General features: G+C 37.5%; 1 protein-coding gene across 3 annotated transcripts in view; it reads left to right on the plus strand.

Annotated features, from left to right (window-relative positions):
• The window catches only part of ST6GALNAC3 (ST6 N-acetylgalactosaminide alpha-2,6-sialyltransferase 3), a 585,173-nt gene that overhangs the window by 255,680 nt on the left and 317,164 nt on the right, over window positions 1–12,329 (plus strand). For all 3 annotated transcript variants that reach the window (XM_003921398.4, XM_074381026.1, XM_074381027.1), the window contains exon 2: window positions 1,593–1,787. In XM_003921398.4, the coding sequence (XP_003921447.1) occupies window positions 1,593–1,787 (195 nt within the window). The remainder of the gene's footprint in view (window positions 1–1,592; window positions 1,788–12,329) is intronic.

Below are 12,329 nucleotides of genomic sequence, written 5' to 3' on the forward strand. Positions count from 1 at the left end.
AAAACTGGATAGCTGGATAGCCATATGGAGAAAACTGAAACTGGACCCCTTCCTTACACCTTATACAAAAATTAACTCAAGATGGATTGAAGATTTAAAGTAGGACCTAAAGCCATGAAAACCCTGGAAGAGAACCTAGGCAATGCCATTGAGGACATAGGCGTGGGCAAAGACTTCATGACTAACCCACTGAAAGCCAGAATTAACAAATGGGATCTAATAAAACTAAAGAGCTTCTGCATAGCAAAAGAAACTGTCATCAAAGTGAACAGGCAACCTACAGAAAGGGAGAACATTTTTGCAATCTATCCATCTGACAAAGGGCTTATATCCAGAATCTACAAGGAACTTAAATTTACGAAAAAACCCAACCCCATCAAAAAGTGGGTGAAGGATATGAACAGACACTTCTCAAAAGAAGACATTTACGCAGCCAACTGTCCCCTTTAACGAAACAAATAAGCAAACAAAAAACAAATGTCTTTTGGCTTTCCATAACCTAGCAAACTCAGTATAGATGTATTAGCTTGATATCTGAGACAATTCAGCATATAGTTAACATTTGTGTTCTAGCTTTTTCTCTTTCTTTGTGCTTCAGTAGGGCAAACTACTGTAAAACTTTGTAACGATGAGTAACTCTATGTATTCTTGTCTTCATGCTGTTTCCTTTGTCTAGAAATCTCTGTTCACATATTCCTATCAAGTTTAACACATGCTTTTTATGAAGCTCAATCTCAAAAACATCTTTGCTTTCTCCCGTCTCAATCAGATGCAGTTGTTCCTGCTTTTCTTCCATGGCAGCACACTTAGAAGAATGTTCTGCTGCTTGGCACGATTTTTTTTCCCTCTCATTTTTTGAATCTTACTTTTGCACATCCTATAGCACAGGCAGAATTTCCTACTCATGGAGGGTGCTAGATACAGAAACAGAAGAATGAATAATAGTGATACTGTGTCCACAAGAACGTGAACATCCATTCATTCATTTATTTATTCATTTGTTTCACTCAAGTGTTCTCTGAATGCTTGTAACGTGTAAGGTACCATGTTAAGAGCCTGGGATACAGAGATCAAGATGACACAGTACATTACAGTTCTCTAAGAACTCAAAAATACATGGAGGAAAAACCACATAAATAATTACACAGTGAAAAAGCACAACAATAGAAGTGTCTTTAAAGTATGGGAGTGATGGGGCTTTACCTCTGTTAGAGTGGATAGGTTGGGGGTCAAAGCATGGTGGTGGTGAGGAGATTGAGCAATTAGAAAAGGTTTCCTGTCATTGGAAATGTCTGATTTGCGTTTTGCAAACTGAATAGGAGCTTACAAGGAATATAAGGAGATAAGGAAGGGTGGAGAGGCAATGGAAGAGTCTAAGAAAGCAGCTCTGCTTGCTCTCAGCAGCTCAGCACACTAGGACAACATGGTCACCAAATAATTATTTTCTGTTTTCAAGTAAAATATCCTGAATGACAGAATCCTTTGATTCCTATGAAAGAAAAAGAGAGGAATAAAGGAAGCTCTTTCTGTGACTGCCTTTGATTGAAAGTCATTCATTCTTCTTTTTTTTTTTTTTTTTTAATGTTTTGTAGAGAAAGTCTGTGATTGCTGTGAGCTTCATAGCAGCGTTCCTTTTCCTGCTGGTTGTACGCCTTGTAAATGAAGTGAATTTCCCATTGCTACTAAACTGCTTTGGACAGCCTGGTACAAAGTGGATACCATTCTCCTACACATACAGGCGGCCCCTTCGAACTCACTATGGATACATAAATGTGAAGACACAAGAGGTAAGACCTGAGAGAGTTACCTAGCAGTTGGAGAGTATCCATGGTAACAGCTTTTCTTTAGGAGCAGGAGGGCTCCCAACTCACTGAACTTACTCTCTCTCTGCCCTGGAGAGCTTGCTTAGGTCCCTGACAACATCTTCTGTTTTATATTCTTAGACATTTACTGACAAATGTCTAAGTCTGCCACCCCTACTACATTAAATCTTCTGATTCACTGGTTTCATATGGAGTCAAGGAAGCAATTACTTGTTTTCCTGGTGGTTTGTGACATAACGTACATATCTCTCCATTTAGAAGCTCTGATCAGCAGTTACCAGCTGGAGAACTGGCTGGCTTGATTTCCTGTAGGTCAACTGGGTGGGGAGAGATCTTTATAGAACTTCAAAAAGGCATTTATACTCCTTAAAACTCTGTAATCCTTAGACCTGGAGCTAGAAAAGGCCAAGCTGATTTTAAAATTTGCAGTGGCTGCAGAGATAATGGGATTTTAAGAGTTTTCAAATTTAAAGGGGTTAAAATCATGTAAATCCTATAATCACTGAACCTTTAAATCTTTGTAGCCAATTGGTAGTACAGGAGAGGATGGAGGTATGTTGACAACTAGAAAGTGCACAGGATGCTGGCACTCTTGCAGGTGAACATTTGCCTTTAAAGTAAAATAAAAATAATGAACCGCACAAAATATGTGACGTATATAGAAGTGGTTAATAAAATTTTTCACTCTTCATTTCTATGGAGTTGGATGAATGTGAGTTTAACATTCAGAGACACAAAGTCCAAGCCTGTTGGTAACAAAGGTACAAGCTACCAGTGTGTCTACATCACTGGACAGAGCCTTGGATCAGATCCCATTGAAAGGTCATTTTGTAAAGATACTAGAGGGTAGAGTCATGCATGGAACGCTACTCCTATCTTAAGAGTTATTCTTAGCATTCTTGCAGAATGCTAAGAATAACTCTTAGGATAGGAATGCTAAGCTCGGTCTATCTCCTTTTGTAGGCAATCTCATATCTGAGTCATTGCTTCTGGTTAATTTGATTCTTCGAAAATTGTTTCTATATCTGCAGGATTTACAGGCTTTTTATTAGAACTTTGTAGTTGAAAAAAAAGCACCATTAGTAACATAAATTCTTAGGATCTTTGTTTGATGTTTATCCTTTAATTGGTTTTAAATTAATTTTTAAAGTGTCTATTGCTTGAATTTGTTGAGTGTCTTAGTAAATTGATTACCTATTTAAAAATGTGTCTGTTTGAGGACAGTTTGTCTCACTCTCGTCTTTTGTTACTTTTATTTTTTGCTGTCACTTAATATTCTATAACACTACTTTATGGTGTTAATCAATTCACAAGTGCCTGTCACAGGTTGAAAATGAAACATGTGACTAAAATGTCTCACGAATTATTCTCATATGGGAAATCTCGTCAAATATCAAAGACCCTTTCATTTATTTAAATATTGATCAATTGACTTTTGGAGTGTGAAAGGAACAACTGACCTATGGATGCAGTTATTTAATTGGTTATATTAACTAGACTATCTGTGAAATTATTTTGATGTACTTTTTAATGTGACTTTACAAAAGAATATTGAATATCATTTTGCTCTTGCAAAGGTTATTTCTTAGGAGAAAATATAGTTACTGGAAAGAATTTGGGCTCTGGAGGCATACAGGCATGGTTTGAGTGTCGTTTCTAATACTTAACGAACTTAAGCTATATATTTGCTTTGGGGTAACTTCCTTAACCTTAGAGCCTCAATTTCCTTATTTTGCAAATAAGGATAACAACATCAGCCTAGCAAAATTCTTTTGAGGATAAAACAGGTCAAAGTATTTGAGGTTCCCAGCTCCAAATTGCTATTCAATGAATGAATTTCTTTTGCTTTCCCGGTACTTTCCAGTATGGCATGAAGTGTTCAGTGTGGATAATATCAAATGATCAAAGTCCAGAGTACCTAAATTTATATGTACATTTTAAAGTTTCTGGCCTTGGGGCAGAAAACACATGTAGGGGTTCTCAATCTCATTAGTAATCATGGTTTTACAAATTAAAGACACAATGAGAAAAAAATTAAAAATCACAAGGAGATACTAATATACACGAACTGCCAGATTGGCAAAAAATTAAGAAGTGTGACAATACCAAGTGTTGGTGAGGATGTGGAAAACAGACACTATTGTATACTTGTAGGGGAAGTAAAGATTGCAATACCCACTTTGGAAAAAACCGCTTCCCTGTTGTCTTGAGCAAAATTGAAGATTTACGTGCTGCATGCCCAAGCATTTCTAGTCATGGATATCCACATTAGAGGTGCTCATGAACCTGTGCACTGGAAGGCAAGGACAGAACATGTAGCCGCACTGTTTCTAGCAGCCAGAACCTAGAATGCACCTAAATGTCAATGAGTAGGAGAATGAATTAAAGTCATGCCACATGCACTGGAATACCATATAGCAATGGCAATGAAGAAACCACAAGTATATGTGACGACGTGGACTATAAAGCGAAGTACAGTTATGTTCGTTTATGGGTCACAAGCAGAGATGAAACTAAATAACGTTGCTTAGGGACATATACAGCAGTAAACCAAAACAGGAAAAGAAAAGCAAGAAAATTATTGTCATGAAAGGGAGTCTAGCAGTTACCTCTGAGAGGAGTGGGCAGTTTGTGATCAGTATGGGTTTCTGGGGATTTAGCAATATGTTATCTCTTGATCCTGTTGGAGGTTACACAGATGTTCATAGTTCATTTATTAAGTATAAATTATGGTTTTTGGACTTTCTTGTATGTCTATTTTATTGAAAAGTTAAAAATATACTCTGATCCCAGGAAGAATATTTATCTACCACTTATTACGGTTAAGAAATCGTACAAAGCAATTCACCTAATTGAGCAGCAGGAAATAACTAAAAAGAAGCAATGAATTGGATATTAAGCTACCTAAAGTAAACGAGGAGTATTTGAAATAGGCAATTTGATTTTACACAAAGACTAACAGACACATAGGCAACTTATTCCTCTAGTCCTGGTCTATGCATGATAGAGAGGCCCTGTATTGCAACACGAATACAGGTGATAGAGCAGAAAATTTTGCATGAAAGTTAAAAACATTAGAATGCTAGAAGAAAGTGACAATTTTCTCCTGAATTCAAGTATTCGAGGCTAAATCAGGAGGAAATCAAAACCTTGTGACTTTTTCCACCCTTCTCGCTGATTTTATCCTTTGTTCTGATAGTCCCACCCCTACCACTATGTCTGTGCCATGCTCTTACTAACAAATGATTTTGCATTTGTTCTCACCAGTAGTGTCCTCAGGTACAACCTATTATGGAAATGGTTGCGTTAAATAAGAGATATACTGTATGATAAAGCTTTCAAGATCCAAAGTTAAATAGCTGAAATGATAGGTGGTGAGTTCAGTGTTTTAGGGCAAATAGTTTTAATAGTGACCACAAAACCATGCTTTAGAGATTGTCATATGCTTTATCCCTATTCATTCTATTCTAATCCTGAGAAGGTTAATACGCTTAGCTGAAGCAAGGCAGGTGATCTACTTGTTTCAAGATCTTGGCCCTTAAAGTTTTCTCAGAAGTTTCTTTCTTCTTAAATGCATATGCTTTTTGGAAATCACTAAACTTCTTAGCATTTTTTTACATATGCAGGCATACCAGCAGTGATTTCCAGACCTAGAGTATCTGCAAACATGATGGCTGTTGAGAGTGGTTTCACTGCCTGATGCTCCAGCTTGGCCAGAAGTTGCTATAACTAGACATGGATTTTATGAGCTAAAATGATTACAAGAAAGAATATCTCTTCACTGCTGTCTAATGAAAAGTGGAGTAGGAGGCAGCAGAATTAGGTCAAACATCTAGTGGACACTAAATTATAGGGTTGCTTAGTAGCAAAATCTGATTCTTTAGCTATCTTTTAAAAATAGATGAGTCTGGTCCTTTGGATTGTTACAGCTAAAAATATAGGTGGTCTTGTCAATCTGTGAAAGCCTATCCTGAAGTTCCCACATATAGTAAATTATGCCCAGTTTAAGCTCTGCTTCATTGTATCAATTAATCTTCTTTTTAAAAATCATGTTTCCAGGGAAAATTAAAAAAAATTAAAAGGAACACACGAGAGATGTGCTTTTGCTTATATTTCAAATTGTTTATTTTTTCCCTGATCTAGACCCATAAAAAGGAACACGTGAAAACTGTGATGACTATTATAAAAGAGTTAAGTAGAAAGATTAAAATATTCCTTCCCACTGAATAATGATGATCTAAATATAGCAGAGTTGGTGATTGGCTTTAACTCTTTACCCAGTCTCCCCTTTGCTTTCTCAACCAGTGCAAGCTAAGGGTCTTTTCTGTGGGGGAGGGGAAATCTTGAGAAGCAGGAAGGAAAAATGAGTGCCAACTAACTGTGAGTGCTGAAATTCTAAAAGTCTTTGCTGGCCACACAGCCCCAAATTCCTCATCAACACATGTTTAAGCTGATAGCAATCATGATGTCAAACCAAAGCTTGGATCAGGAGTGATTTAGATTTTACAACAGACCTAGCCCTTACCTCCCTGCTCTATCATTACTGTATCTATAATGCAATCCCTCATTTTAAAAATTGACAATATGGAGATTCCACCTATAACATTATGGCAGAATTACTGTATTATCAACCGGTCTTGGATATGGTAAAAAGCATGTGTCACCCATGTGTATTTCCAGAAAAAAATTAAAAACATATTCATGCTTGACAATATCCTAAAACCCCATTTTCTTGACACAAATACAATTTATTTTAAATTATTAATTGTAGCAGACAGAGAAGGTATAAAGGACTAAGGTAGTCCAGGGCTTGGTTTAAGGTAAACTTCTTTCCTCCCTGTTGAGATGATGGCAGATTTTCGGGGGAAAGGAAGAAATGAACTTCAGGCTATGTTTCATTTGTAGTTTCCTATCATGGACTCAGTCGTTGGGTTGTCTTTTCTGTTGTGTGACCTGGTGTGAAAACATTGCTCAGGGCAAGCAACCTGCAATTTGTTTGCATTTACTTATAGGTGAGAGGATCCAGCAGTAAATGATCTGATGATCAATAGGATGCCAAGGCCAGATCTTTTTGGTAATCACCGGGGGTAACAGATGTCTTCCTCAGATCTGATAGGATCTGCCTTTTAAGATGCTGGGGCTACAGAAGACTTCTGGTATTTGGGGAACAACAGCGCCCTTTCCCTGGGTGCCTGGAATGTGCCAAGTGGATAGATGCAAGATTTCCAGAACGCAGAAAAGCAAGTGCAGGGGTTGCATACTGACTTACTCGACAATTTAATGAGGCTGAAGTATGCCTCTTAAAAAATGAGAACATTTTAAAACCTCAAGTAGACGAAATAGGAATATTTAGGATCAGTTGCTGTGACAGACAGGCCACGCTAGCCTAATTAAAGATGTGCATAACATATTGATGTTGCAATAGAATTTCCCAAATTATGGTTATAGTAACAATTAAGGAAGAGAGCTGACTTTCTTGGCAATAAAAGCACACACTCCACACATTTAAATAAATGTACACATGTAACTAAAGCTGATGTGAATAGGTTTTCTATATTTGGAAATAGAGGCTTTCGGTTTTACATAAGTATATTGAGAACAATTATATGCAAATGTATGTTCCAAAAGTTTCAAACTGATCAATTTAATTGTTAATTAAAATCTGAGCAGTCCTATTTATGTAATCGTAAAGCAAAATAAAATTGACTATTAAGTTGTTATAAAAAGGAGACAGCTAAGTTAACATGTAATGAATCAAAACTTTGGACTTTTTACCACCCTCCTCATTGATTTCAGCCTTTGTTCTGACAGTCCCACCCCTACCACCATGTCTGTGCCATGCTCTTACTCCCAAATGAATTTGACATGTGCATATTGGATTTGTCCTTTTAAGGATAATTTATCATTTTCCCCAAGTATGAAAAGATGTATTTTTTGAGTGGAGAAGAGATGACTATGTTTCTCAGTCTGATTGTGAAATAGCAACTCTCAATCAATGACCATATCTCAAGACAGTCTATGATTGAGTGCCAAATGAGAAGGTCATATACCATTGTGGGTATTGGAATAATTCCAGGAAGCTTTTATGGAAGAGGTGAGACACGTGCTTTGGAGAAGGATCTGGATGGGACAGAGGAAGAAGAAAAAGTAAAGTTGGGTAAAAAAGCAAAAGTTCAGAATATGTATTGTGCATTTTCATTCAGCCCCTATCATTCCCAGGAGGCCACGGACACTACATCAAAAGCCACAGTGAACCCCTAATGTCTATGCTGGTAAGCATCATTGCCTCTCACTCGGCGGATCCATTTCATACCTTTCTCTGGATCCAATATCTTTAGGCCTAATCTTGTGGCTCTTCTTTTTGTTTGGCTGGTTACCTAGTCTTGGAGTGCCCTTACCTTGGTCCTGCTGCCCTGCATACTACATAGGTGGTCACTTCTGATAATGCTTCTCTCTATGTACCCCTGACGTGGACACAACTCCCCACTTCTGAGGGGCCCCTGAAGTACTGCCCCAGGTCTATGTGATCCTCTGACTTCCAGAGAAGAAATTCGGGCACATGTTTGGTTAATATATAGGTCTATCTGGCTGGAATTCACTTACTCTGGAGTATAGAAGAAGATAGAACAGGCATTCATTGGGTAATTATGATCGAGGAATGTGAGTGGGATTATGAAAAGACCACACTTCTGTGCAGACATTGGAGCAATGCATACATGCTATATATATATATATATATATATATATATATATATATATATATATCTCCATTCATATTTATGAATCAGTATAGGCACATATATGGAAAATACATACATGTATGCATGTATCCAAAATATACATGCATACATGTTCACAGATAAAGTTTATCTTCTTAAATACAAGCATACATAGAATATATATATACATACTATGTTACACGTTAAAATGTGTAAATGGTATGTAAAATGGGGTGTTCATAGTGTAAAATGGCACGTGTACTCCCCCCACACACATGCACACACACACACACACCCCATCATATATATAGACTGGTAGGTGTATATCGCGCTTCTTGTGGTTGTCTACTCTCGACCTTCCCTTTATTAGAGAAGGTGGCCCCTTCTTTTGACCACGAGGATGAGCAGAAAAATCAGCCTAGTGATTGGTCACTCAAGTGATGTGTTGAGAGGTGGGCACATGGCTCAAGATGAGCCATGCTGAAGCCTTCCCAAATTGTATTATGTTTTCCTGGGAAACACTGGCAGGAAAGGCCCTCTTTTCTCTGGTGGTAAAGCTGTTGGGATGTGATTCTCTGGGTATCAGTAGCTGTGTTCCCTTCAGAGAATGACACCAAGACACTGAGAGAAGCAGAAACCAGTTGCAAGGCTAATGTGAAGACCCAGATAACACTTCAGGTCCTCAGCCCAATCTTAAAGGCAGCTCCCCTCCCATCCCCCACGGTTTAGATATATAAGCCAGTATATTCATCTTCTTTTTACTTTTGCTGGTTTGAACTGTTTTTGTCACTTGCAATCAAAAAAGTCCTAGCTGATACACTGTAGTTATTTTACAATCTCTACCACCAAATGTTCAGTAACTCATTTTTAAACAAGGTGCCACCTAGAGGAGGAGAGACATGGTCTTTCCCAATCTGTACTCTCAAACCTGCTGTGGGATCAAACACAAGTCACATCAGTCAGTTCAGGTGTCTGCAAGAGGCACTGTCTCTCTTTCTGCTTGGGAGCATAGTGCTTAGTAAATTAGCTTATCCTTTTGTGGAAGGAAAATGAAGGTCAATTTCCCAGGGTTATAAAGCCAGAAAATGGCTGGACAAGATTGATTACTACCTGAATTGCTAGTTGTACTCAACTGATAAATCATATAGTTTTATTATAATTGCTGGATGAAATTTTCTCTATTGCTATGAGGCATCAGCAGTCAAAATAGATTGATTTTCACTTTACAAATTGCATTTTTGATTGATGAAAAATCCATTATTATCATAGGTTTTAATGTAGTAATTGGTTCCCCAGGAAGATATACCACAATTTTATTTATTACAGAACCTTAGGTAGAAAAGTACCGATTTGCCACCTGTCTTGTTAGCACACTTGAAAGGGGTATATTAGAAACTGAAATATCAAATTACTTCATTTGTGACAAGCAAAGGAAAACAAAGCATTTTTTTTTTTTGTTTATTTGTACTGGTACCTCGATTTGAGGGTTGAAAAAGATAATAGAACTCATGTGCTGATGGTGAGAGTTCGTAGCTTTTCTCAAGCTGATGGCCTGGCAGAGTGACTAGCACAAAAAGCTTTCATCAAATGGCAATTAGTGTTATCCTTAAATGTTAGTTAATTAGCAAATATTATAACAAGTGCTTATTCTGTTCCAGACATCGTGCTAAGGATCAGCAATGAACTATAATTTAAAGAAGTGTTAAAATTGGGGTTCACCAAAGAAGAGAACAGCAAGGACTCAAGTTAGGCGTATCCTGGAACAATACCACCTAGAAGGTGATTGCATGGCAGCCTGTAATGATCATGGCTGAGTAACCATCTTACACAAGAGATTAATTTCATTATTCTTCAGAATAGTGAACATTCAAGTAATTTCAGTTAAACAGTTGTATTCAATGTCTGAAAGGTAATTTGTCACTAAGTAGATGGCATCAAATTGTGAGTTCTCATTTTCAGAGTAGTTTTTCAAAGGCTTATTCACAAAAGAAAGATAGCCATTATAGAATATTTTATTTCAAAAAATAAATATATGCTTTTATATCAAATGTTATCCGCCCCACCAAGTTTGGGAACTGGTATGTCTGGTTAACCGAGTCACTTGACTAATAGGGATTTGCCAAGTATTTAATACAGAGGCTATTTATTTATTTATTTATTTATTGAGATGGGGTTTCGCTCTGTTACCCAGGCTGGAGTTCAGTGTCGAGATCTCAGCTCACTGCAACCTCTGCAATTCTCCTGCCTCAGCCTCCCGAGTAGCTGGGATTACAGGCATGTACCACTGTGCCCGGCTACTTTTTGTATTTTTAGTAGAGATGGGGTTTCACCATCTTGGCCAGGCTGGTCTCAAACTCCTGACCTCAAGTGATCCACCTACCTTGGCTTCCCAAAGTGCTGGGATTATAGGCATGAGCCACCCTGCCCGACCTAGATTATTGATTTAAAAGGAAAATGAAACCAAGAGTTTTGGTCTGGCAATACATGGCCTAAGATAACATGACAGCCCTCCTGTTGTAGCACCATGACACGCTAGATAAAATTGGATGCATTACTTAATGCCCAGCTGGCCTTGACAGAGTGGAGGAAAATCTTCAGGTACCAGAAGGTGAGAAGGAATGGGAAGAGAGATAAGCATGAAAGCTGTGGGTTGTGGCTTCCATAGTTCATCAGTATCAGTAACTGAGGGGATTTGGTAGTATTGGCTCTACAGGTCAGAAAGTGAGGCCTGGGCCCAGGAAAGGCAAAAAGTGAGACCTACTGTCACACATACCCACTCATAGCTGGGCCTTTAGAAGCTATACTCTAGCAAAAGGGATACCCTAGAAAACACACACACACACACACACACACACACACACACACACACAAAATGAAACAGAAGGAAAAAAAGCTTAGTTATATATTTGGTCTTTGGATAACAAAAAAATTTATCCCTGGAAATTCATGATGCTAGACATGTACCCTAGTGATCTTACAGTTTGAATTTTACTTCTTACCTTTTCTAGGAACCCTGCAAACTGACAAATCTACCAAAAATTGGTCTCCATTTAATGACAAATCAGGGCTAGAGGCATTAAAGACTCCTCTAGAGAGTATTCACACAACCTAGACCCAAGATATTCTTAAAATACACCATTAAGAATTATAGAGTGCACAAGGAAAGAGTCTATTTATTGTGATTAGTCATGCTTCGCTACAAAAATCTTACTGTTTGATTACAGTGTGTTAGGTATACTGCTGTGGTGTTTCATGTATACTGTGTATTTGCTCCATTGTTGTCTTCAAATATGAAAAATTACAATTCCAAAGTATAACCGGTTCAAATGATTTTGGATAAGGGATTGTGGGCCTGTGTCAAACACAGACTATAAAAATGATTAAGAATAATTAAATAAAATAAAAGGGAAGCAAAGTTCTAGCAAAAATAAAATAGCTCTGAAAAACAATAGACTATAATGCCTAGAAGTAAATAAATATAATTTTAATACCTCAGTGGTTAAGTTAAATGACAATCACTGTGTTAAGTATTTTATATGCCATTGTCTCTGTTAGCGCTTACAGAATACATGCTATTTTACTAAATCAGTAAAACTAATTTTTCAAGACGCCAAACTATTGATTCTATGCTAGTGTCTTTCATTGTCCTGTGTGGCAAAACAAGAACCTGAGATTATCCTGATCAACAAATTCCTTTAAATGTTTTCACAGAATATCTGCCAATTCATCAAGTCAGTAAGTTCATGGGATCCCATTTGTTGAATTTACTACCTGCCAGGCACTGTGC

This window comes from Saimiri boliviensis, chromosome 11 (assembly GCF_048565385.1).
Source record: "Saimiri boliviensis isolate mSaiBol1 chromosome 11, mSaiBol1.pri, whole genome shotgun sequence".
NCBI classification, from domain to species: Eukaryota; Metazoa; Chordata; class Mammalia; order Primates; family Cebidae; genus Saimiri; species Saimiri boliviensis.